The 13,519-nt window shown below is 45.9% G+C and overlaps 1 protein-coding gene across 1 annotated transcript; it reads right to left on the reverse strand.

Moving 5' to 3' along the window:
• Window positions 1-8,220: 8,220 nt before the first annotated feature.
• METTL17 (methyltransferase like 17) lies at window positions 8,221-8,971 on the reverse strand. The gene is given in 3 exon segments (XM_019543968.1): window positions 8,221-8,381; window positions 8,384-8,473; window positions 8,476-8,971. Coding segments are annotated over 3 exon segments (747 nt in total).
• Between the last annotated feature and the right edge of the window lie 4,548 nt (window positions 8,972-13,519).

Below are 13,519 nucleotides of genomic sequence, written 5' to 3' on the forward strand. Positions count from 1 at the left end.
GGAAAGACAGAAGAGAAGGGGAACAGTGATAGAAATATGTTTTCTTGTAATTTTAGAGACTTGCAAAGCTAGGAGGCTATAGCTGGGGAGGGTTGTTTGTTTGCTTTGTTTTGTTTCTAAATAAGGTGAAGTGTATAAGAGAAATTAATAAATCAGTAACAAGCCACTTGCTTTGTCATTAATCATGGGCCATTTTTAAATGGGCATTGGATAGATGTTAATTTGCATGCTTTCCTTTCTAACCAAGAGGGGTAGGTGGCAATTATCTTTCACTATACCTTTGTCTAGTGACATACCTGGTACTACTTTGCTTTCAGGCTTGCATGTCATTGTACTCTCTAAAGAGTGATACTGTACTCAGTTTTACACTCTGGTCTCCCTCTGTAATTTGCTGCACAGTGCAGTTCCTACAACATACCTTGTTACATAATACCTGTCTATGAATTTTACTACATGTAAGGATCTGGGGTATTGGCTACAGACTAATCAAATCATTTTACTAATGCTACACTTTTATTGTAACCCATAGTACTATAGGATCTATTAACTCCCACCATATTGTATGTCATTATATCCTAATTTGGCTGCACACTAGCAACGAGGTACATACCAAATGAACTTCTATGCAGCGCAGCCTGTTAAAGCATGTAAAATTGATTGTGCAATGATAGCTTTACATTTACATCATAAAGATGAATTTTCTCCTATTGTATTGTATTAACTGTGGAGTCATGCTGTATTTCATTTGGTGATACAGCAGGATGTAGTGCATTACAACCACATAGTGAGATTTCGATAAAATGTCATACAATATGGGAATTAATAGCTACTATAATATTGTATGGTATGGATACCAATGGGAGTACTTACATGAGCAGAGTTACTGAGTATTCCTGAACGGGGACCCTAAGAAATGAACCTTCTTTTTCAATTGTTGGCTGGGACAGATCTGCTACCCAATAGTTGTTATTTGCTGAAATGGTGAAAAAGCTACTGGTGAGCAAAGATAAACCAGATCATTTGCATCCTTCTGAAATTTGAGATGACACCTTCCTGAGCCCCTATGCAGCAAGCACTTAAGCTTAAGTTTGACTTCAGTGGACTTTTTTTAGGCAAACTGCTGAACAGAATTGGAGTTTCATCCAAAGACTACTGAAATAAAATGGGCATCTTTACATTGACTCCAGCATGCTCTGGAGATCAGACATTTCCAGCACTAAACATACTCTGTAAAGAACTGAAAGACCACAATCTAAATTCACTTGCTTATAATATCTGTTCCCACTCTATAAAGTCCTATGTTCATAAATAAATAAACAATTTACCAGAATTTCTACCAAGCATACAGAATTAAACAACAAGGCACTAAGGAACATCAAAGAAATGTACATAAATTTCACATAAAATATTAAAAATTTCAAGAAAATTGTGATGTTCTGCACGAGTTACTTTCCACATCTGTTCTTGTCCAAGAAATATCACTGCAACACAGTAGACAATTGAGACGTTTATTTTACCAATTAGTACTTGACTTGTTACAACTATGATAATTGGAAACAATAAATTGTGACAGCTTCTGTTAGCAATTCTTCATACAAATACCCAGTAATCTCTATGAAGCATCAGCCAATTCAAATTTCTTCACAAACTCCATAGATTCATGGCTTGAAGGTGCTGGTTTTATTTTAATCCCAGACAAAAAAAAATGTTAAGATGGAGCTAAGACTGATGGTGCACATCAGTAATTTAGGATAAAGTACAATACAGGAAGACCACGATTATTCTCAAACTAAGCATTATAAACCCAATACAGAGGTAAGATTAAACTCAACAAAAAGGCAGTGCATTAAGGTTTGGAAACATATACCTAAACCAACCAAATTTACCTCCACCCTATTGCAACTCTTTAAAGTTCCCACAAATTTAAGAATCAGTAAATGTTTCATAGTTTCAAGGGTTGGAAGGGACCTGAGTAAATCATCTAGTCCAACCCCCTGCCATGGCAGGAAAAAGTACTGGGGTCAATGTTGTTGGAATTCACCTATTTTAAATACCAGGAGGATATTGTAGCCCCATGTAAGTTAATGAGACTTTTTCCACCAATTTCAATAGCACTAGGATCTCACATTGGACATATAAAACATGAGAAAATTCTCTCTAGTGGTTACACATAATTGGCACTCTGGCTTCATGGCTGTAACATTGTGTATTTGAAATTTTAAAGATACAGAAATTTGGAGTCCATTTAATTTCTGATTCAGTATGAGCCTTCTTTTTGCTCTCAAGTTGTTTGATCTATTAACTACCTTTCTACCCTTGTACAAGAGTTCCATTATCTCTCAAACACCCCACAGAATAAAAATAAATAAAAAATAATAATAAAAAACCTATCTACCTGAAACTTAGTGCTGCAGTCCTTATTCAGGTAAACCTTAAATTTTGCCTGAGTAAGCATGGCAGGGTCAGGTACCTGTTAGGGCCATGCAAAATTTTGCTGGGTGTTTCATTTTGAAGCTGTTTTGACACGTTTTGAGCTTGAAACCGCGAAATTATAATGAAACAAAAGGCTTCAAAACAGCTTCAAAACAAAACAAGCGTACTCAGAATGTTTTGACACTTTCAAAATGTTTCTAGTTTCGAAGCTGGGCTTGCTTGGCTTCAGCACCGGTCCCAGCTGGCAGCGGCAGCCTGCTGTCATCCTGCACACAGATCTGGGGGTCCGCACCTCCTGGGAGGAGTCCAGCACTGCCCCGCAGCCCTCCAGGGGGTTTGGGCCCCAAGATCTACGTGCAGGATGACAAGAGGCTGCCACTGCCACCTGGGACCACACTCATCACCAGGAAGACTGCCGTTGCTGCTGGCCCCAGGCAGCAGCAGCAGCCGCCTGTCATCCCACTCACAGATCCAGGGGCCTGAATCCCTGGGAGGAGTCCACCACAGCCCCACAGCCCTCCCAGGGGTGCAGGCCCCAGATCTGCATGCAGGATGACAGGAGACTACTGCTGCTGGCAAGTGATGAGTTTTCCTTTCAACTGTTTAAGGTACAGTTTTCCAGTAATCTCTGCACCTATTTCCTTGAGACTTGGCTACCATCCCTGCAATTTTCATCCAAATCAGGCTGGAAATGACAAAATTATAGGCATTTTCATGATTCCCTATTATAGCCTATGGGCAAAACGTCCAAATACGCTGAAACAGCGAAACAGCTTCGAAACAAACAAAACAATGAAACAAAACACTGTCCCTTCAAAACAGAAATTGAAACAAAATGGTGCTGTTTCACACAGCCCTAGCGCCTGTGCCTTCTGCATTGTACAATATGTGCAATACAAACCTATTCACACAAAATCAGGGCCAATGTTAACACTGAATGTCAGCAAGTTGAAAGGATTAGTTACCTCTCAGTTCTGCTATTTACTAAGATAACATAATTATTTTGTGATGTCAGGCTGCTATGGATACTAACTCAAAGATGACAAGGGCCACCTTCCTAAGGAAACTTGCATAGCAATATCATGCCAAAGGTTTTTTGTAGGATTTGCTTACAAATTCTGAAGCTTTATTTTTCAAAACAGATTTTAAAGATTCTTTTTCTATCTCCTTTTCGTCTTATACAATCAACAGTATTTTTATCTTCAATAAAGATTAATTTTGAAGAGAATGAAACATCACAGTTTAGATGGGAACTGCAGGTGAGAAAAGCAGCTATAATGCATCTTAATGCAGCAGTTGCCGCCTATGACACCATTATACTGTTTCCCAGGGAATGAAGCAATATAATGGCTTTTTTTCTGTCAGAAGGCAAGGCGGGAATGGAGAGGAAGAGTAGGAGGAAAAATAAGGAGCTCCACTTGACAGACTGACAGATGTTGGTCACTTTCTTACTTTTAACTCTAGCATGCACTCAAAGTGGAGTAAAATGAGCATGATAAAAGAAACAGGGTGGACTGAAATAGAATAGAGAAGAGCAGTCATCTAGTCTTGCTGTTCCTCATAAATTGGTTCTGAAAGCTGATGAGACTACAAGGACATCTGCCTGACAACTGGTGATGTTCCAGCTTCTGGATATTAGCTTGAAAAGAATTCTGGTGATCTAGCAATTGACCTTGCACTTCCTAAAGAATCTGGTTTTAATACAAATCTCTCGCATTTTAAATTCAAACACTCACGATTGGCAAGCCAGTAGCAGTTTGGACTGCTGTTAAGAGGAATTTGAGAAGGCAGGGCATGGCATTTGGAAGTCAAATAGTCACTAATGACCAAGCTTCCATGAAGTCAGCTCACATTCAGACATCTAAAAAGGAGTGTAAACTTTGTAAAAAAATCTTGCCTTCTGGGAAGGAGACTCCCTACTGTAACATTGCTCTATAGGTAGCTACCGTTTCTAGAACAAGCAATAAAAGGTGGCTTTGGAAAAGAGGACTTGGCAAAGAAGATGTTATCAGGTAGGAAATCTGGTCTTCCTCAAGATAACCATCATCCAGATCTTGTTTAACATAGGTCAGAAGTTGGGGACACTAGCCAGGGTGTATTCTCCCAGCAAAGTCTTGCCAAATAAGTCCATCCAGCACTAAACAACAGATTTCTCTTAGTGAAAAAGACTTGCTTAGAACTTTCTTCCAGTTCAAAACTAGAGTCCCCCTCCACCTCCATACAGAGAAAGAAAGGCCTGTGGGGGTGGACTTTTAGCAACCAAATTTGAGAAATCATATTTTGGTGTTATATTCATACTTACCAATGAATGCCATTTTCTGACTAACTTTGCAATATATTTTTACCTAGTAATCTAAAGGAGAAATATTAAGAACCAGCAGCAAAGTAATAATTAATTTTCTTTAGAGGAAAAATAAAGCAGTAAGAATGATGAATTCTTGTTTTGCTGAAAGATCTGGACCATAATCTCTGTCTCAGGTAATTAATCTAAAAAGCTGGAATTCACTCTTTGGAAAGTTAAACTATAAGCCTTCCTAGCAAAGGTCCATTGTGTAGTGTTCAGGGACATTAATACTGAAAAATGTAGTTAGGTTGAGGTAAATTAATTCCCCAGAGAAGACAGAGCCTGAAACACCTTGTCCTAAACAGAGCACGGGATTTGTTTCTGTTTCTAACATACAAACAGACATGCATACAGATAGATAGATAAATCTAGATCTACCTATAGCTAGACATAGATATAGATAGATATAGATATCTGTATATAAATACACATATATATTATATTATATATTATATTGATATATATTATATATGGGGTGCACTAATAAAGATTTTGGGGGCCAATATCGATGGCCGATTATTGACCAGCCATATCGGCCAATATTCATCCCCCCAAACAGACTTACCAGCCGGATGCTGCTCTCCAAGTTGCCAGGCTACACTCCTGGACACATGTATGCTGCGGCTATGTGCATGCACACAGCATTTATTGGCAACATTATCAGCCATATCGGCAAAACAAAGTTAATTGCTGATAATGTTAATTTTCCTTTTATTGATGCTGATACGATGATACGATACACCAATGTATCGGTGCACCTCTAATTATATATATAAATATCTATATCAATTGGTCTGTATGTGTTTTTGATCATGTGCTGTGGTACTAGAGCTCTGTTCCACTGTGGATTTACATGCTTCTACTTGGTAGGCAGGTTAAAAAGTTTAGGAGCTTGTGTGTGCCTGGACCCTGATTTGTACCCAAGAGCCAGTTGTGGAGGACCAGACGGTTCCATGACAGTCAGCAGACAGTTGAGTAGCGGGGTGAGGAGAGGGATGGCAGTGAGAGCAGCACAGCCCCTGAGGTGCAGGTAAGGTATGTGGAGAAGGAACAGCTTCAGGGTAGTGACAGAGGAGCCTGAAGAGCCCAAGGATACTCCAAACCAGAGTCAATCTTTGAAGGCATTTCCACTGAGGCTGGTAAATCCTCACTACTGAACTGGTTATTAGATAGTGTAGCACAAGCCAACAGCAGAAATCTGCCTGGTGAAGAAGGGAACTCAGGCGTTCTGCTCCTGCAGCTGTAGTCAAGCCATCAGTGGTCCCTTTTCCTGGCTGCATGAAAACAGTGGGGACACAAGGAGAATTAGATTCAATACTGGCCCACAACTGAAAGAAATTAGGAGAGAACACATGAAAATAAAAAAACAGGGGAGACAAATGGAAGAAAATCAGAGGGATGATAAGCATCAAGGGTAGGAATGGCACAAGGGAATGGGAGGTGGTCACCAGGGATCCTGGTTTTCCATGATTTAAAAAATTGCAAATTCTCTGTTTAAACCCTCCCCAAAATCTGCAATTAAAATGAAATGTTGCCATATATAGAGGTATCAACTGAACACAATGTTTTATTGATATATTTACAATTTTAAAGCAACCTGGAAGCCTACCAGTGCCTCAGTCACTACAGAAAAATAAATTCCAAGTACCTGTGAACTTTGGTATTTGATTTTGGGCTTTTTATCATGGATAAAAATCTCATCCTCAGCCAGGATGCAGGTCCTCTGGCCCCCTGGCCCCCTGGCTCTGCTGCTGCCCCTCACACCCCACCAACATTCCCCCAGCCCTGCTGGTAACTTGCATTACCCCCCCCACAGCCCCCCAGCTCCCTGTCTCCCACCAGCCCCTCTGGAGGGGGCCCCCAGCTGCCAGGGCTATGAAACCAGGGACCTGGGTTCACAGCCCCCTGCCCCCTGTAGCAGTGCCCTAGCCCCAGCTGTCACCTGCAGGAGGAAGCAGCTGCTGCAGCCCAAGCAGGAAGCCTGGCTCCCCTCCCCGTGGGATGTATGGCCAAAGTGGAGCCTGTGGGGAGCGAGAGCAAGGTGGGAGAGAGGGGTGCTCCCTGACACTGCATGCACTCCTGCGGGGTAGGAGGGACCCATGCCCCCAGAGCTGCATGTGAGCCAGGGGCGAGTGCAGGCTGCCTGCTGCAGACTCAGGCTCCCCACCCTGCTGCCCTACCCCAGGGCCTCTGCACCCCAGCAGGCAGGACCTGGCACAGCAGAGCAGAGCAGAGCAGAGCAGAGTGTGGCCATACAAGGAAGCTCATTGCCACCACTGAGAGCCCCGCACTGGCCTCGCAACACACCCCCTGCCAGCCCTGGAGCAGTGTGGGCACAATCCTGCACCACCACCCCCGTAGCTGCTGGGCAGGCAGGGGATGCATTGCCAGAGAAGCACGGGGCTCACAGTGGTGGCAGTGAACTTCCTCATGAGACCCCACTCTGCCCTACCATGCCGAGTCCCACCTGCTGGGCTGTGGAGGGCCCAGGGAATGGCAGCACAGCAGGGTGTCTGATCCCACAGTGGACAGGCCACCCCCACCCCACACACAGATCAGGGGGCATGGATCCTCCCTAGCCTCCTCCCCCCCAGGAGTGCATGCAGTGGCAGGGAGCTGGCCCCACCCCCATCCCCCAGATGAGCAGCCTGGAGCCCTGCGACTGCGCATTGTGGCCTTGGGCACCAAGCCCCACACACCACCCAGCTGGGCAGCAGCCCCGCCCCAACCCCGCCCAACTCCATCCCTCCCTTTGTATGGGGGCCCCAATACTGCCCTCCAAGACTTACCCAAGGGAGCTCTCTCCAGGCTGCCTGGTGGCCATATGCATGTACATGCACATGACGCCCCCTGCCTGACTGCCCTCCTCCCACTCTCCAGCCCCTTGCAGGCTGGAACTCTGCCAGCCTGCAGAAAGCTATTTGCAAAAGAGCAAAATCCATGTGTTTCTCTGTTAGAATGAAGAATTTGTATTTTTCTTGGCCAACTGAGGGGAAAATCCTCAGTTTTTTCCATTTTTCTGTGGGAAACGGAAAACCCAGATCCCTGGTGGTAATCCAAAGGAACACTGGGGTATGGATAGACAGAACACAAAAGGGACAGATGGACTGAGGTAGCAAAAGGAAACAGGGAAATGCAGAAGGGCAGGGAAAGCAAGAACGTTACGTGTAGAAAGCAGAAGGCCAGGGGCCACACTCCTTTGCACTGCGGCGTTCTCTGCAGTATACCATGGCATGGAGTCGATCCAGGGGAGGGGACTATCTGGTGCAACAAAGCCAGCTCAGTCTTGATCCTCCATGTGGGCACTCCCATCATCTCCCAGTGACATCTCCTCTGAGGCATTCGTAAAAGATAGCCAGTCTCCCCAGTAGCTGAGCCAGGCACAGTGGTACAGGTCCCTGCCATGTTTGCATGTGTTGCTGACCATGTACTGGAAAGTCTCGTCAGTACAGCACAGCTGGCAGTAGACTTGGCAGGGCTAGCGCAGAACTGGCTGGGTTGTGCAAGGCCAGAGCTCTTTGGCATCCCTGGACCCAGAGTGTAGGGATCAGGAAGGAGAATGTCTCTTTCTTCTGCTACAGGTTCCAGCTGAAGGGAATGGTTGATAAGCCTGAATGTAACTGCAGGGCAAAGACTTCTCTGGTGAGAGGTGGAGACAGGGCAGACAGTGAAGACCTGGAGAAAAGAAATGAGCCTCTTGTGGTCATGAACCACCTCATCCCCACCCTTCAGAACAACTCCTCATTCCTTCATAAGCATCTTAGTGCCTTCCTTAGTGCCATTCTCAACCAACACCAAGTCGTCCATCTTCCTCCATGGTGTCTGGATGGCCTCCATCCACTCAACCAGAGTGGGCAATTCATTCAGAGAGAAAGCAGAGACCACCAGGTCAAGCTTCAACTTGGGCAAGACAGGGAGGAGCTGTCAGAAGTACACAGCTGAGATGCTGGATGCCTGGGAACCAGAGCCACCTTGAAGCAGCTGTCCAGCAAGGGGGGCTGACCTGTCCACACATGTATACTCATGAAGGCTCTTGCCCCGTCAGCTGCATGCTGCCCAGATGACAGAGCCAGGCCCAGAGCCAGAATCCAACCAGGTGCAGGGGGGCGGCAAAGTCTGGGACCTGATAATATACCTCATGGAAGAGTCTGTGGAAGACGGCTGTGAATCCTTCAGACAGCCAAGCTGCCACATATACAAGACTCTCACTCCCCAGTTTACCTCAGAGCCCCCCAGTGGTAAGTGGCATTTCAAAGCATATATAGCACCTTCCTGCAGCTTCTCTTCACCTTCTCTTCCCCTTCACTCTCCTCTGCCCCATTCAGGAGAGCTGGTGTGTCCGATGAGGAGGGCTAAACCACCTTCTCCCTCAGATGCTGCTCCAGTTGCTGTGCTCTCCTCTCCTCAGATCAGCAGTCTCAATAGGGTGCTTCCAGCTCCACAAGCAGTTAGTGAGGGCCTCCACATGATTCTTCATGTCCTGAATGGTAGCATTTTCCACCAACAGCTGAGCTGCCTCCACCCCCTCAACTGGAAGCCAGACTCTCTTGCAACGCAGGATCCCCATGGGGTGCCAGTGGGGGATGTTGCCCAGGAAGTTGGAAGAACTGTCCACCTGGATGACCCTGGGGACCACAGTGGCAAAGGCCCTCAGTGGGGCCATGGCACCCAGAGCTCCCCCCACCCTCCCTTGCAGCCACTCAGTTGCCATGGAGGCCACCAGCTTGGACAACACCAGTGCAGTCAGTCTGAAGCTGCCTCCCCAGCGAGACCCAGAGCTGAATCCCAAGGGGAGCTCACACAGCAGTCCCCAAGTGGTGAGAATACAGAGTTTCCCCAGCAGTAGCAACTCCCAGCAGTGCTGTCACAGTCACAGGGTGGCAATCCAGAGAGTGGCAAGAGGTGGTAAAGACCCAGAGCAGCAGCAATCCCACGCAGTGCTTCCTAAAGGGGGGGATGGGGGCAAGCAGTGACACAAAATCTTCCCCAGTGACCTGAGAAGAAAATCCTCTTCCCCCACTCTGAACTGGGCAAGGGAACAACTCCCACGGAGGGGAGTCTGCAGTTAAAAAACGAAAGTGACTAAAAACTCTGAAAGTTTAATAGTCTCAGGAGTTTAATAGTTGAGGTATTTAGTAGCTGTTATGTTTGATAAGGTTTAGTAATTTCCTTCTTTACCCTTAATAAAGTTTTATATTCAAAATTATATCCAAAATTGCTTGAGAGTGGGGATATTTTTCTCCTAGGACTCCCAGTAAAGGTGACATTTTCTCAAGTTTCTAGGTGGAGGTTCAAGTCAACCCCCGCCAGATTCAGACCTGGCCCATGTACTGCCAGCAGGGCCTGGCAGAAGGTTTTATACATAAATAATAGAGGTGCATTGATACATGAGTCCATATCATATTGGCATGGATAAAAGGAAAATTGACATTATCAGCAATTGGCTTTTTTTGGCTGATGTGGCCAAAAATGTTGCTGATAAATGCTATGTGCATGGATGCAGCCACAGCATGTACATGGCCAGGAATGCAGCCTGGCAGCTTGAAAACAGGCCAGTAAGTCTGTGTGGGGGAAGGAGCATGGGGTCGGGGGGCAGATTGAGGCCCCTGTAGGGAGGGAGGGAGTGGGGCTGGAACTGGGGCAGAGGCAGGGGCAGGATGTGGGATGGAGCCAGCAACTCATCCAGGAGTCATGGGAGGCTGAAGGGGGGGGTGCAGCTCCCACCCTGTGTGCACCCCAGGGAAGGCATGGGGGGCACGTGCCCCCCTTCCAGTGGGTCTGTGCACAGGGTGAGGGTGGGCTGCCGCTGCATGCTCGAGGCCAGGGCTGCACTTGAGCCAGATGGGGTGGGGTGGGCAGCAGCAGTGCTGGGAGGGAGGGCTACAGTGGGGGTGGGATTATGGCAAATTTTAGGGTGGCTCTAGTCCCTACATAGCGTCACCTCCCAGCCCAAACACAGCTGCTGGGAAGAGGCTGGTGCAGCCCCAGCCCCGACCCCACAGTGGGCAGTCCACCCTCAACCCACACACAGATGAGGGAGGCACATGGTCCTGCATGCCTCTCCCAGGAATGCACACAGTGGCAGGACCCTCCCCCCCCAATGTTCCCCAAATGAGCCGCCGACTCCATCCCGCCCCCACCCCACCCCAGCTGGGCAGTGCCTGCCCTAGCCCCACTCCTTCCCTCACTGAGGGGCCTTCGATCGGTCTCTGCCATGCCCCTTCCCCCCACAGACTTACCAGTCGGATGCTGCTCTCCAAGCTGCTGGGCTGCATATCAGCAATCAGATTGGTACTGGCCAATATGGCTAATCAATAATCAGCCATCAGTATCAGCCAAAAAAATCTTTATCAGCGCAACCCTAATAAATAGAGTAGCACAGGCCAGAAACCAGAACACTCTGCCCCACACCTGGGGAATGCCCTAAGTACCAGCCAACAGAATCTTGTTCTTTCTTTCTCAGAGTCATAGAGAAGTAGGGCTGGAAGGAACCTCCAGAGGTCACGTAGTTCAACCTGTACCCCAAGGTAGGATCATCCCTAACCAAACCATCCCATGCAACCATAACCTAAACACTAAATAAGCCTACCCTTAACCCTAACACAACATAGACCCAACACCCTAACCTGTCACAGGTAAGCAGAGGAACTGTGGCAGCCAATGTCCTGCTTCTATAAAATGTTGTCAATATACATTTAGAGATCATAGGTAGAAGGCAACACCCTGCCCCTCCACACTCCATACCAATTTCACCGGAGGTAAAATTCCTTCCCGACCCCAAATATGATGCTCAGTCTAACCTTGAGTGGAGAGGTAAGACCCTCTAGCCAAGAACCTCCGGCTTTCCTCCTAGCAAGAGAATCTTGATCTGCTTCTGGCCCAGTGACTCTTGCACTTGTCTGACCACTGACCCAGTTTCAACAGGAGAGGTGAATGGTGCCTATTGTATAGGGCAATCTTCTGAGAGGTAGGAGATCCTCCTCAGACTGAGGAAGTGCTAGAAATCCAGGCTTCCATTTCCCGGGTGAGTATGCTAGCCATTAAACTATTACGTAGAGCAGTGGTTCTCAATCTTTTCAGACTCAAGGCATCCCTCATTAGACTTAACCCTCAAAAGATGCCAGCTTTTGGCTTTCACTTGTTTTTGACCACAGAAAATTCTGCTGTTGCTAAAAACTCAGAAAGACCACAACAGGTCAGAATTTTTTTGACACTCTGGATTCCAATTTGAAACCTCTGGATTTATCTTGTGGATCATGTGTAAGTAGGTGTTTGTACACCTAACATTGCTAATATTGTGCAGTATCCTGTGGCTCCTTAAAAGGATCTCAACTGCAGCACCCTGATCAAGACTTACTGATGTGGAAGGTGGACAGCACCATCACCTCCCACCCCATTAGTTAGGTTTTTACCCTCTGAGGAAGGTGCTGTAGTGGATGGGAGAGGTAGGAGTTTGACACATCCTTGTCTTCAATGCATCCAGCAGATGGCTCTCTGATCTGCATCTGGACTCCCTGACTTGCCCTCTGGAGACACCTAACTCTTCTTATTGACTGTATAGGAAACCTAGGCTTCTATCCCCAGTTCTGTGAATCACTTTCCTCAGGCAAGGAACCATTTTGGATTTCTCTCCATATGTCTTCCGTATCAGCTGAACCCTTTGAGCATGTGCTGCCAGGACTCTCCCTGCCCTCTTTCCCTGGGGAGGATCCTTGGGGGATGAGAGTTTCATGAGAGCAGGAGACCTACAGATTTTCTGCAGATCTCTCATTGCAGGCAAAATGGGATGGGGAAGGAAGGAGGAGCAAAACAATATGCACCTTTCAGTTCATCTCCTCCCCATATCTCTGAAGCTGAAGGACCTATTTCCATTTTGTTTACATATTCATAGTGCGTATGGTTCATCATGAAAGCAAAGTACAGTGTAATAGAACTGAACCTCTGCCTGCAGCTGTCAGAGGCACATGATTAGAAGCCAAATTCTGCTCATGTTACTCACACAGGCTTACTTACCTTACTCCTACAAGTAAGGTACATCGTTTTTGGCCCTATGACAACAAAAAATCTCAAGGTTTTGCTAGTGATATATTATAAACATCCTAAACCAGTACATTTTTGCTTGACCTTGTAAGTCAGAATGCCTGTCTAGCTTTCCCACATACTTATGCTGTTCAACACATAACTAGGAAAATGGAATATGACATCTTATCAGCTGTTTATCATAATGTGTCTTAAGACCATTTATTCTGTAGTCCTTTCTTTCTGATTCAGGCTCAATTACTGGTATGAATAATCTCCTCTAAAATAGCACATGATGTGCTTGTGTCAGAGACACTCTCCACAGAGGCTATCTGACACTCTTTAAAATCAATGAAATTCAGAAATTTGCATCTGGCTTCTACAGGAGAAAATAAAACAACCCTTTCTCCTGTTATATATGACCTTCTCATTCTAAGACCAACTTGTTTCAAGTCTTGTGCATCTCTCAATCTGCCAAACATGAAAATGGATAACATCTTTCTTAGAACAGACAGATCTCAGAGTCTATTATATTGTATGTCTTAACAGATTCTAGCAGTAATTTTCTCTTTCCTAGTAATTGGGATTTTCACACTGCTCTACACAGTGGTATATATTCTAACTATCCACTCTGTCATGCTGCCACTAAACTTATAACAATGCCGATAACAATGGCTGTTATCAAATTCTGCAGACCTTTCAGACTTAAGGTCTTCTCATGCC

This window comes from Crocodylus porosus, unplaced genomic scaffold (genome assembly GCF_001723895.1).
Source record: "Crocodylus porosus isolate Cpor-Errol unplaced genomic scaffold, CroPor_comp1, whole genome shotgun sequence".
Taxonomy (NCBI): domain Eukaryota; kingdom Metazoa; phylum Chordata; order Crocodylia; family Crocodylidae; genus Crocodylus; species Crocodylus porosus.